This window comes from Bidens hawaiensis, unplaced genomic scaffold (genome assembly GCF_021521415.1).
Source record: "Bidens hawaiensis isolate Kalapana, Puna unplaced genomic scaffold, B.hawaiensis_p1.1 tig00024462_1, whole genome shotgun sequence".
Lineage (NCBI taxonomy): Eukaryota > Viridiplantae > Streptophyta > Magnoliopsida > Asterales > Asteraceae > Bidens > Bidens hawaiensis.
Window position 1 is genome coordinate 324,931 of NW_027493865.1, and position 13,088 is coordinate 338,018.

General features: G+C 36.7%; 2 protein-coding genes across 2 annotated transcripts; both read left to right on the top strand.

Moving 5' to 3' along the window:
- Nucleotides 1-6,943: 6,943 nt before the first annotated feature.
- On the top strand, nucleotides 6,944-9,713 carry LOC143569369 (tubulin-folding cofactor B-like). The gene is made up of 8 exons (XM_077055300.1): nucleotides 6,944-7,061; nucleotides 7,607-7,758; nucleotides 7,838-7,956; nucleotides 8,029-8,090; nucleotides 8,181-8,222; nucleotides 8,426-8,559; nucleotides 9,195-9,264; nucleotides 9,534-9,713. Exons 1-8 carry the CDS (start codon nucleotides 6,960-6,962, stop codon nucleotides 9,579-9,581), a joined length of 729 nt encoding a protein of 242 aa, XP_076911415.1. The 5' UTR covers nucleotides 6,944-6,959; the 3' UTR covers nucleotides 9,582-9,713.
- A 2,410-nt stretch (nucleotides 9,714-12,123) lies between these two features.
- LOC143569370 (plasmodesmata-located protein 2-like) lies at nucleotides 12,124-12,916 on the top strand. Its single transcript, XM_077055301.1, has one exon. It carries the CDS (start codon nucleotides 12,131-12,133, stop codon nucleotides 12,914-12,916), a length of 786 nt encoding a protein of 261 aa, XP_076911416.1. The 5' UTR covers nucleotides 12,124-12,130.
- The last annotated feature ends 172 nt before the right edge of the window (nucleotides 12,917-13,088 follow it).

The window sequence follows — 13,088 nt, forward strand, 5'->3', positions numbered from 1 at the left end:
AAAGTATGATAAGTGTGAGATAAATGGAACAATATTATTGGCCAATTGAAAAATGAATATAGCAAGTTTTTATGATTTTTTTTTTCAATTTCTATTGAAGAAAAAATACTTTAAATTCAACTTTTTAATAGCGCGACGTAAAATTAATTGGTTTCACATATGAACTTAAATATGCAATAGCAAAAACATTTCTCGATACAAATTGATAGAAACTATTGAAACTACAGGGGAAATGTATATGCGTTTAACTTTACATCGTATCCTTGTATGTAGGAGTGCACAATCTACATGTTAAAGAAATCGCCATAGAGTTGACCAAAACATATCACGCTTGATTGAAGATGATTATGGATTAAGTTTGTTTAATTTTAGCCTAAAACTAAACCGAATCACATCATGCACAACATATTATTATAAATATATATTTAAGGAAAGGTTTATGTGCAAAATGATCTTAACGTGAGAACGTAGTAGACAATATCAATCTATCAAAAATGAGAACGGAGAAAATAATACTAATCTACATAAGCAATGTTTTATAATAACAAAGGAAAACCCTAATAATAACAACAAAAGAATCAAAATTAGCAATATATAATAACAACAAATATTTATAACAGAATAAGAAAAAAAACTAGTAATAACAACAAAATGTAAATCAGCAAATACTTATAATGTCTTATAATCAGAAATAAGCAAATACGAACAAAAAATAACAAAGAATACTTATAAAAACAAACATAATAATAACAACAAATCTGTTCTAACTATTTTCTTAATCATAATATATATTCATAATAATAATATATTTACAACTTCAATCATAACATATAAACACAAGGGGAAAGTAAGCTAGTCACCAACTGCCATTGTTTCTTCAGATCACAAATCTATCACACGCCGGTTAGCAATTACTCCTTTCTTCATCTATCATTTGATACTTGTTAGATTCACTGTGCATAGTTTCAACTCAAATTTTTGTTAATAGACCTTTTTTATGTATGCACACCAAGTGTTCGACGAAATGATTTGAACCCAGATTGTTTATTATCTTCTAAAAGATCCATTTTTTGTGTATCCCTGAAATGATCAGATTGTGTATCGTAATTGGGTTTAAGGTTTAGGGTTTACGGGTTCAATTCGAATGGCTGAAAGTGAGTTTTTTAATGTGTGCACACCAAGTGTTCGATGAAATGAGTTTGAACCCAAATTGACTAAAAGATTTATTTTTTTGTATCCTGAAATGATCAGAATGTATATCGTAGTTGGGTTTAAGGTTTAGGGTTTCAATTCGTATGGCTGAAAGTGAGTTTTTTAATGTGTGCACGCCAACTGTTCGATGAAATTATTTTGAACCCAAATTGTTTATTATCCCGGAAAAAGATCCACTTTTGTATACCCGAAACGATCAAATTGTGTATTGTAATTGGGTTTTGGGTTTCACTTTAATGTGCAGAGTTTCAATTTATATGTTTGCTACTGAGTTTTTTCAGTCTGTGCCCATCAAGTGTTCGATGAAATGATTTTGAACCCAAATTGTTTTTTATCCCAGTAAAGATTCATTTTTGTATCCCTGAAACGATTGAATTCTGTATTGTGACTTGATCTCTATGAATTGCTTACGAGAACATGAATCACTAAATTAAACCTTGGGTATGGTTTTATTTAGGGCTTGCAATTTCTGACATGGACCTGTTTAGGCACATGAAACAACACGAAGTTAAACAAGTTGGGTTTGGGCTTATCAAGTTTCGTATTTTAAATAAGTCGACATGTTTAAGGCATGTCTAAATTCGTGTCTTATTAGACAGAATATGTTTAGTCATAAGGGATCTGAATATGTAGAGTCAAGGGATATGGATGGTCTGTAGGTTTCAGTTGTAATCCCTTTATATATCCCTATATTCATCTTGTACATAGACATTCAAATACAATATACAATTACCAAGTTTTACTTGGTATCAGAGCCTAGTCTCTCTGCCGCCACCGCCGACACAACAGTCCGGCTCATCGTGTTTTCTGACACAGCCAAACAATGGCTCTCCTTGCTGCGTTTATCACAACTGAGAAAACAGCCCATAATTCTCATAAGTTTGGTTTCACCTTATCACCAACAAACTATGGCTATTGGAAGACCATGATCCAACCCTTTTTGGTTACCAATAATCTGTTTGGTTATGTGGACGGAAACATACCGTGTCCACCAGAAAATATAGGTTCTGCCACTAGTTCTGGAAAAGACAAAGATGAACCAACTTCCAATCCAAACCCTAATTTCTCGACATGGACTGCCAATGATGCCCATGTTCAGATGCTCGGATGCTGATCATATCTACCATCTCTGAGGCGTCCTTCTAGCATGTTCAGGGACGTACTTCACGAGATCTTTGGCTCTCTCTTGAACGTGTGTATGCGCCTCATACTTCCTCAAGAGAATTTACTCTTAAAACACAACTGCTTAAGATCCAGATGCAAGGTGATGAAACTTCCTCAGCCTATCTCACCCGAGCCCAGGGATATGCAGATGCTTTGGCCAATATTGGAGAACCTGTGAAAGAAAAGGATCTTGTCCTGCTTGTGATATCAGGACTTCGAGAAGAATACAACAGTTTCAAAACAACTATTCTGACTCGTCAATTTCCAACTGCATTTACCGAACTTCATGGTCTTTTATCTGACCATGATCACATGGTCAAGAAATCCCTACCTGATATCTCTCCTGCTCAGGCGTTCACTGCTGTTACAAACAACCATGAATCTGCTGCCTCCTCCACTACTAGTGTCTCTCGCTCTCAATCAGCACTTAAACAACTACAACAACTAGTTGGTCAGCTTGACCTTACACTACAACCCGCAACTCAGCAGGTTTCACCATCCCCACAGGCCTTTTACTCTAATCGGTCTGGTGGAAATAGGGGTCGTGGTCAATACAATCGCCGCGGTAGGGGTAATTATAACACCAACCGTAACTAGGGAGGAGGAAATCGTGGCCAGTTCTCTTGGGCTTCAAACCAAAACACCGTTTATGGTACATGTACCAGGTGTGGTATTGCTCATGTTCCTTCACTATGCCCCAACCGTGACCCTGCCACACTAAGGGGAAGACAACCTTCAGCCAACTTTGCTGATTACCGCTCACAAGCATCATCCTCTTGGCTTCCTGACACGGGTTCCACCAATCATGTTGCACCAGATCTCTCCGACTTTGATGGTGCACAACCGTATCATCGCGAAGACAATCTTCATGTTGGCAATGGTAAGGGGTTACCCATTCTACATATTGGTTCCTCTCGTTTTTACTCACCAACCAAAACTTTTTCTCTCACAAATATTCTTCATGTTCCCGAAATTAAACAAAAACTTCTTTCGGTTCAAAAATTCTGCCATGATAATAATGTGTTTTTTGAATTTCACTCTACTTTTTTTGCTGTGAAGGACATATTTACACACACCACCCTCCTCACGGGTCCAAGTAATGGTGGGCTATACTCCTTTTGTCTTCCTAGGGTTGAGCATGTTCACAAAGTTGCCTTTTCAACCACACGTGCTTCCTCCACCACATGGCATCAAAGACTTGGTCATCCACATAAAGACCTTTTACAATTTATGCTTTCTAAGTACTGTTTACCTCTTTGTAATAAGAGTTCTGTTTCTTTTTGTAATTCATGTCCAGTTGGAAAATCTTCCAAACTTCATCTGTCACCATCTACTTATAAAAGCAATGGTATTTTGGATTTAGTTTTTTATGATGTGTGGGGACCTGCTCCCGTTACCTCTTCTGATGGGCATCGTTATTTTTTATTGGGTGCTGATCATTTTTCCCGGTTTATGTGGATTTTCCCGTTAAAACTTAAATCTGATGTGTATGCCACCTTTAAATGTTTTCTAGCGATGGTTGAACGGCAATTCCACACTAAGTTAAAATCCGTTCAAACCGATTGGGGAGGAGAATTTCGGAATCTTTCACAGTTTTTCTCCTTTCTCGGTATCATCCATCGATTATCTTGTCCACATACGAGTGAACAAAACGGTTTTGTAGAGCGTTGTCATCGACATGTGGTTGAAACCGGTTTAACCTTACTTGCCCAATCAAATGTTCCACAACGTTTTTGGCATTACGCTTTCGACACCGCTGTTTACTTAATTAATCGAATGCCATCCCGTACAAACTCAAAACACCTCTCCTTTTGAACAGGTGTTCAATCATAAACCTGATTTCTCTTTCCTTCGGGTTTTTGGGTGTCAATGTTACCCTCATCTTCGTCCTTACAACAAACACAAAATGGAACTATGCTCCACATCTTGTGTGTTTCTTGGGTATAGCACCTCTCATCATGGCTATAGATGCTTTGATCCTACTTCTGATCGCATCTACATCGCTCGCCACGTTCGTTTTAACGAATCAAACTTTCCTTTCCATACTTCCCACACCCACACCGACCCTCCAGCTACACCAACTCAATCTCCCTATGTTTCGTCCTACCCAACTGATTTTTCTCCATTAGCTGCAATACCTACAAATCAATTCATTCCAGCCCAAACAACTCCTCCTCACACACCAACAACCCAATCTACTTCAGCCCCTTCCACACCACCACCCTCTCCTCAAGCCCAAATACAACCAGAAGCTGCAAACCCATCTCTTACAGCCCAATCTCTGCTGTTTCGCACATACAGCAGGCGTCCCAAACCAGCAGCCCCTGTCTCCTCTTCCGACCAGCAGCCCCTGTCTCCCGTTTGCTCTTCTGACCAGCCCTCTCAACCTCGTGTTCGTCCTAAAAACCTTCGGTCTAACCCTAAACAAACCACCAAATATAATGCTCATTCCTTTCACACCTATACCTATTGGTTCTGTTACCGAACCCACCTCATTTACCATTGCTAACAAAGATCCTAAATGGCGTCATGCTATGGCTGAAGAGTACTCAGCCCTAATCAGGAATGGCACCTGGACCTTAGTTCCTCGGGGTCACAATGTTAATGTAGTTGCTTGCAAATGGGTGTACAAATTAAAACGTGACCAAACTGGCGCCATAAAGCGCTACAAAGCACGTCTTGTTGCCAAGGGGTTTCACCAACAACCGGGTATTGATTATCACGAGACCTTTAGTCCAGTTGTGAAATCCACAACTATACGTGTCGTTCTTTCACTCGCTGTCACCAGACGATGGCCACTCCGACAGTTAGATGTGCAAAATGCGTTTCTTCATGGTGATCTCAAAGAAAAGGTTTACTTGCAGCAACCACCTGGTTTTGTTGATCCACACAAACCAGATCATGTATGCCTACTTCATAAATCTTTGTACGGGCTCAAGCAGGCCCCGAGAGCTTGGTTTCATCGCCTCTCCATGGCTTTACATGCCCTCGGTTTAAAGGGTCCAAAACTGACCCATCTCTTTTTATTTACTCGGCACGAGGCACCCTCTTATATATGCTGGTGTATGTTGATGACATTATTCTAACAGGTTACAACACTACAGCCATTGATAATGTTGTGCACAGCCTTAGCAAGTCTTTTGCTGTTCAAGATATGGGCCCTCTTTCCTATTTTTTGGGTATTGAAATCAGCCCCAAAGGTGCTGACATGCTTCTTTCCCAAAAGAAGTACATTATGGAACTCCTCGATCGAGCGGGCCTATCTAATGCCAAACCTGTGCCCTCTCCCATCACAACCACCGCTAACTTGGCTCTTGGTGATAGTCCACCATTTGATAATCCGGTTAAATACCGGCAGATAGTTGGGGCACTTCAATATGTGACTCTTTCACACCCGGATATCGCATTTGCAGTCAACAAAGTCTGCCAGTTTATGCACTCGCCTACTGATAACCACTGGTCTGCAGTTAAACGAATCCTTCGTTACCTTCAGGGCACAGCCGTCTATGGTCTTCTGTTACAACACAAGTCTGGTTCTCGCTTGCATGCTTACACGGATGCTACTTTTAACTCCCTCAGCGCCTTTTCTGATGCTGATTGGGCAGGTTGTCCAGATGACCGTCGATCCACTGGGGGATTTGCAATATATCTTGGCTCCAATCTAGTGTCCTGGTCTGCTAGAAAACAAAAGACTGTCTCTCGGTCATCAACAGAATCTGAATATAAAGCCCTAGCAGATACGGTTGCTGAGCTCACTTGGCTTGAAACCCTCTTGCGGGAATTGTGTGTTCCTATTGCCTCGGCCCCCACTTTGTGGTGTGATAATTTGGGTGCTACTTACTTATCGGCGAATCCTGTTTTTCATGCACGTACCAAACATGTGGAAGTTGATTTCCATTTTGTTCGAGAAAAGGTAGCACAAGGGAAACTCTCAGTTCAGTTTATTTCTACACATGATCAGATCGCTGATGTATTCACAAAGCCGCTGCCTTCACAAAGATTTCTTCTATTACGGTCCAAGCTACAGGTCGCTTCCCGGCCTTAGCTTGCGGGGGAATATTAGACAGAATATGTTTAGTTATAAGGGATCTGAATATGTAGAGTCAAGGGATATGGATGGTCTGTAGGTTTCAGTTGTAATCCCTTTATATATCCCTATATTCATCTTGTACATAGACATTCAAATACAATATACAATTACCAAGTATAACTTGTCTAAACTGGTTAAACACCTGTTAACCTGTTAATGACCTGTTTATATTTTTTTAAATTAATTTTTAAAAAAGTTAAAAATATATGCTCTACTTAGTGGATGTTATAAATTAATTCTAGACTCTTATGGATTTTTGTTTCGAATATGCTAAGGATTATGCATTTAAGACTTTAATCAACTTTTGGCAATTTTTTTTTCACTATTTATCATGTTCTTAGTTCGTGTCGTGTAACCTGTTTCTAAACAGGTGTCTGGAAAAAATGTCATGATTAGTTATAGTGTTGTGTTCGTGTCTAGCACCATAGGTAACCGTGTCTTACTGTGCTTCATCTTATCGTGACATGTCTACCTGTTTTGCAGATAAGAAGCAATGGCTTCCTCCTTACAACTTCCAGCGGATGATTCAGTCCTGTTACGTGTAACTCATTCTAATCTCAAGACATTCGCCTCTGATGTTAGATTCTCACTTGAGGTATGTTATTTGCTTCTCATGTTTCTTGAATTCTTTACTTGAATCAAACTGGTATAGATTCTTTAGAAATCAACGTAATTGTTTAATATTTGATAGGGGTGTACAAGAAACCGAAAAAAACCAAACCGAAACAAAACCGATGGTTAGTTTTTGTAAAAAAAAAAAGCAGACTTAATGTTCGGTGTTGGCTTTACATGAAATAAAAACCGAAAAAACCTAACCGAATTTATAGTTTTTCATTTTTAGTAGTTTGTAAAAATTTAATAAATATGTAACTCAAATATTTTAGCCCAAATGTATAATAATCAATTAGTTATTAATTAACAAAATGATTTAGGCACAAATTTATTAAGTTGGCCAACTCTCTTTTTTTGGCCCAAATTTTCAAGCTCAAACGGCCAAACCGAACCTAAAAACTGAAACCGAACAGTTGTCAAGGATTAAAAACCGAAATTGTGGTTTTGGTTCAGTTTTTTAGCCCAAACCGAACTGTGCACAGCCCTAATGTTTGGATATGATTTATTCTTTTCAATGATATTTCTCAGAGCACAGTAGAAGCTGTTAAAGATAAACTATGGAAAAAATGTGGTACTGCTGTCACTTCAATGAGCCTTGAACTATATGATGATACTGGTGCTAAAGTAGCAGATGTAAAGGATAATTCACGACCGTTTGGATTTTATTCTCCACTAGACGGGTTCGTTTGCAAGTCTTCTTTTCAATATTTTTTCATATTTGATAAGAACTGTTTCCATGTTATCGTTTTGTTATTGTAGATATCGCCTGCATATTGTAGATCTTGATCCATCATCTGTAACATCTGGTGGTTGGCTCGAGGATACTTCACTGGTGGAAAAATACACAATTTCTGATGAAGCATATGACAAACTTGATGGTATTTGTTTTGAAGAATAAAAAAAATCTCATTTTACATAAAGTGTCAGCGTATTAACTTATATGTTTGTAGGCACATATAGAAAGTTTAAGGAGAAACTTGGACCTCGAAATGCTTCTGCTCAGGGATCTAAAGTGAGCCAATTGATTTTAGAGCGCAGCGGTTTTTTTTTTTACTTTTGGTGGGACTGTTCTTTTTACTTATTATTTCCGCATGTTGCACAGATGACTGATGATTATATGGAAGATATTTGTGCAAACATTAAGGTATGTTGTCTTTTGTCATATTTAATCATCTTACTTTTGGCATCAGAAGTAACATAATATCTTTTTTTATAGTCTGATGAAACTTGCAAATACAAGATTCCTAAGTTCCTTTTTTAAAGTACTTCTCAGTCTTTGAAAAGTTATCGTTTTTGTTATAATTATATATCAAGTCATTATAATTTTTACATTTTGTGTTGGTATAGGTTGGAGATAGATGTCAAGTAGAACCAGGGGAGAAAAGGGGTGTTGTTAAGTTTGTGGGACGAGCCGAAGGTCTTGCACCAGGCTTCTGGGTTGGAATTCAATACGATGAACCATTGGGAAAACATGATGGCTTGTAAGTAAACTGGAGATCACTTACCCTTTAATTTGCTTGGTTTTGCCATTACAGTTTTTTTGTATATGTCATTCCCTTTCTTTATATACAAAATCGTAAATATATAGCATATCTTTTTATTTAAAAGGAAAAAGTAGGGTATCAACACTAAATACCCATGATCAGAGTTAAAAATAATATATATACAAGTTAATACTAGTATTATATATATGTTTAGTACCTAAACCTGTTACTTTGCCTAAACCACATGGGACAATCTGTGTTATTAACCCTTTTTCTTATAATAAAATCTTTATAGCATTTATGACCAGAGTTGGAAAACGGTGGGTTTTTTAACAAATTGAATTTTTGGTTCAGCTCAGAATTTGTAGCTTTTAGGTATGGGTCAAACAGTCCGGTCTGGTTGAGTTGACCCGCCAACAATTTTTTGTTCGTTTTTTAAACTTCATATATAATTAATGTTTTAAATATGATTATAAAAGTGTAATTTTGAGATAATCACTTTTTCTGAAAAAATGGTTTACAAGTTTGTATTTTGTAAACCTTTTGAGTATAGTTTAGGAACATGTTGACCCGTTTGACTCATTTTCTTCGTATCTTACTTTTATTTGAATTGCTCGTGCCGACGTGGACAGGGTGAAAGGGACGCGGTTCTTTGAGTGTCCCCCACTTCATGGGGTCATGGTTAGACCAGATAAAGTAAAGGTTAGTTTTCATACTCGACCCGTTTACTTTAGATCATTAGGGTTATGTTGCATCTCTAACTGGTCAAATGGGTTAAGCAAACAATATAGCCAGATAGAAAACGGGTCAAACGGGTGCAACGAGCCAAACATATTGAAAGTCGTCCAAAGTGTATATCTAATGCATTCGAACTATTAAAAGTCAATGGTCGTCTATATATATTTTTATAAATATGTTTTTAAGCTTTAATGTTTTTTTCTAAATGGCGTATGGTTTTGGATTTAATGCAGGTTGGGGATTATCCTGAACGAGATCCCTTTGAAGATGAAGAAATCTAAGAGCAATATTAGTAAGTGTTATTTTCAAACGGTAGTTGAAATATTGAAAGCAGAGTATGTACTTGAATTATGATCATAGATTCATAGACTTGTTGCATGCATATGTTCATTTTATTTTTAAAAACATCATTTTTTTTGTGTGTGGAATCTTTAAAATCTTGTTTCTTATGAGGCTTTTGGATTTTTTGGATTATACTTTTTTCTATATCTTGTAGTTTTGGTTACTGTGGTGAAACCTGAAACAAAGCATTCAACCCCGTGGTGTGTTTTTCGCAGTTATGGTCCCCGTGGTTGGCTTTTATTTATTTTTTTTTGGCAACCGGAACGCTCCTAAATTTGAAAATCGTGTGAAAAGACGCTAAATTTGAAAATCGTGTTAACTTATGCAACTTGACTCGTTTCGTTTTAAATTTTTCGCGGTTGACCTTGTTTGACTCGTTGACTTTCAATTAAACAAGTTGACTTACAATTTAAGCGGCTTATTACTCAAACATGAACAAAACTAATCTTGATTATCTAAATTGTTTATATTATATTTTGGGTTATATGAAAACGAGTAACTGGAAGAAGACGGGCAACTGACAAAATTGTTACCGATGACATGAAACCGCAGCTTGTAGTCACATAATAGAATGAATAGAAGAGGTCAAGCTTTCATGAAATCACCTCTAACAATACACCATAATGATGTAACTGCAACGTCACAAACACCACCATCCAAAGAATCAATAACAACCATTAACTATACAAATAGAGTTTAATATTCCCACAAAATCAATCTACTAATGAGTAATCATTAAAATCCATTTGTGATGATGATGTTCTTGGCCATGGCGTTTGCGGTGTTCGTGGCAGTTGCACCACCGTTGTGGTACCGCTGGTAGTGATGTCATGAACGTTTAACATCTTTGTTCAATGAACCATTTTTTCTTTAAATCCCGTTCCAATTTCGCCTTTTCATAAATCTTAGATTCGGTACGGTATTCAGTACCCACTTTTCTTGAAATTCGATATGCTATCGTATCATATTTTTTTGGATTGATGTGAAGAAAAAGAAAGTGGGAAACAGGTAATTATCATCGAAACTTTAATTTTGGGAGCAAAAGATTAATGTTTATATATAGGTAGACTGTTCCAACTATAAATATTTTTATAATGAAAACATGACTTAAATTAAGATTTTAATTTTTGAATTTACCGTATTTTTGTGTTTATGTATGCATTAGAAATAAATATGGGATTTGATAACAGATTTAAAAATTAATTCTTTGAATATAAATTGGAAAGTGCGTTTAAGGGAATCTTATCTTTTTTCCGATCTTTTCTAAATCTTTATTTTGGAATAATATTAATCCTAACAAGAAATTATTTATTATATTTTTAAATAGTTTAAATATATTAAATATTAAACAGAATCTCATGTATTAGTGTTAGAGTGAATTTTAATAAATAAATAAATAAATCTTTCAAAACATATCGACTCTTTGCATTCAAAACCTAAAAATTAAATTAAATTTTATTAAACCTCTAAAGTTTTGAAGGCTTTTAAATAAGAACCACAAGCTTCAATTACAAAATACTTTTAAAAAAATGAAAAAAAAAACAAAATAAAAAAGGGATTTCAAGTTTAATTTATATGAGGTAGGACAGCAAGACAAATTAAAATTAATATACTAAATATATAAATAAATAAATTATTATCCTTTTTATACTTTTTAACCAGAATAATTACATCGTAAAAATAAAATAAAATTATTATGTTCAAATGAGTAAAGTTATTGAATTCTAATTAGACCTAACAAGAACAGAATCACGCTCTGTAGGATTTAAACCTACGACATCAGGTTTTGGAGACCCACGTTCAATGAGATCTCATCTCTCTGACTTAGGTTCCGAAGCTTGTCGCAAAGAAGAGAGGGAAAGAGCGGAAAAGCGGGTTTTACGTCAACAGTTCTTCCTCGTTCCGACAAAGAGTGTGTAACCCCCCCCCCCTTCACCCCCGCCTCCTAAAGTGGTAAAGAAGGCTCTTTGGGGTCCCTCTTTCTATCTGACAGGACAAAACAAAAAGGAAGGGATGGTTCTTTCATTGCAAGAAGTCCTGCACCGCTGCATTCAATTGCTCTGTCATAAAAAAAGGGAAGGAAATCTTTTTTTGATCAATCGCTTGAACCTGCCTTTCTTTCTTTGCCAGGAGGGGTGGGCCAATCACTAATGGATCTCTCAACGAGAGCCTCATTCTGTCTAGAGGAAATTTCTTAGGTTTAGGTGGATCCGGTTGATTATGCGAATTATTATAATTACTCTAGTTATTTATATGTTTCTCATCTTAAAGGTTATTTTTATTTAATCATAACACAATTTTTATAAAAAAAAATGCCATAATGCTATAGTGGCGTCACCTTTACTTTAACTTGACCAAACATTTTTGTCATCCAATACATTAATTAGTTAGACTTGGGTGAGAAAAGTTCAACATAATATAATCAACTACTCCAACCATAACCTGCCCATCACAAAACAACAGTCTAGTACACATTGTTGTTGCAATAATGTCACAAGCAAGTAAACCACTTTATGTTACACCATGGATTCTCCTCAACTTCATGTTACTACTAATCTTAACTTCATCAAACTCGGAATCAATTTCGCACTATACCGACTTCGTTTACAAGAAATGTCGAAACGAAACGCACATTCCCGACACTTTGGTGACATCCCTCGTGCAAGAGCTTGTAGAGAAATCCACAAAGTCCAAGTTTTACCAAACTAGCACTGGCGATGACATAGTCACAGTGTCAGGTAAGTTTCAGTGCAACTATGACCTCAATGTGGACAACTGCCATGATTGCATAGTAAACATTGTTTCAAGATTAAAATGTTCTTCAAGTTCTCTGGCTCGGGTCCAGCTCAAAGGCTGCTTTATTAGTCTAGAGCCTGAACCCGAGCCTACACCTGATCAACCTGAACATGAAAGTGTAAAGGCTAATAACAGGGGTTTGAATTTGATTGTTCGAAATGATTACTTGCAACACAAGAAATGTGGCGAAAGGAGGTCGTGGATCGAGGGGTTGCAAGAAGTTAGGGATGCGGCTTTTGAAATGGTCGCTAAATGTGTAACTAGTAGTGGCGTCAGGTATTGTGAAAAGCGACATGAGGGGATGTTCGCGATGGGACAATGCGAGGGGGGCTTGGAAGTGTGCGAGTGCGGAGAGTGTGTAAGCAACGCGTTTCAAGTGGCTCAAGACGAATGTTGGGGATCGAATTCGGGGGAGGTTTATTTGGAGAACTGCTTCGTTAGTTTTAGCGACTACAAACCGCATCAAGGTGCCATATAAATAAAAGTTTTCCAAGCGTGTCGCTAAAGTCGCTTAAAAATTTATCTTTTCTTAAATTCATTCAACTTTTATTAGATGTTACAATTTTATTAAAAATAACTGTTGAACAATTTTAGTTAATTTTCTTTTACTATCAACTCATACTTCAAGTTAAATTCCAAATAAATAATCA

Bases quoted from the DNA above. Each gene is read 5' to 3' on its own strand.
- LOC143569369 (XM_077055300.1), top strand. From the start codon at position 6,960: ATGGCTTCCTCCTTACAACTTCCAGCGGATGATTCAGTCCTGTTACGT. The intron at 7,759-7,837 runs GTTCGTTTGCAA...TTGTTATTGTAG, and splicing joins TTTTATTCTCCACTAGACGG to ATATCGCCTGCATATTGTAG. The intron at 8,560-9,194 runs GTAAGTAAACTG...CGACGTGGACAG, and splicing joins TTGGGAAAACATGATGGCTT to GGTGAAAGGGACGCGGTTCT.
- LOC143569370 (XM_077055301.1), top strand. From the start codon at position 12,131: ATGTCACAAGCAAGTAAACCACTTTATGTTACACCATGGATTCTCCTC.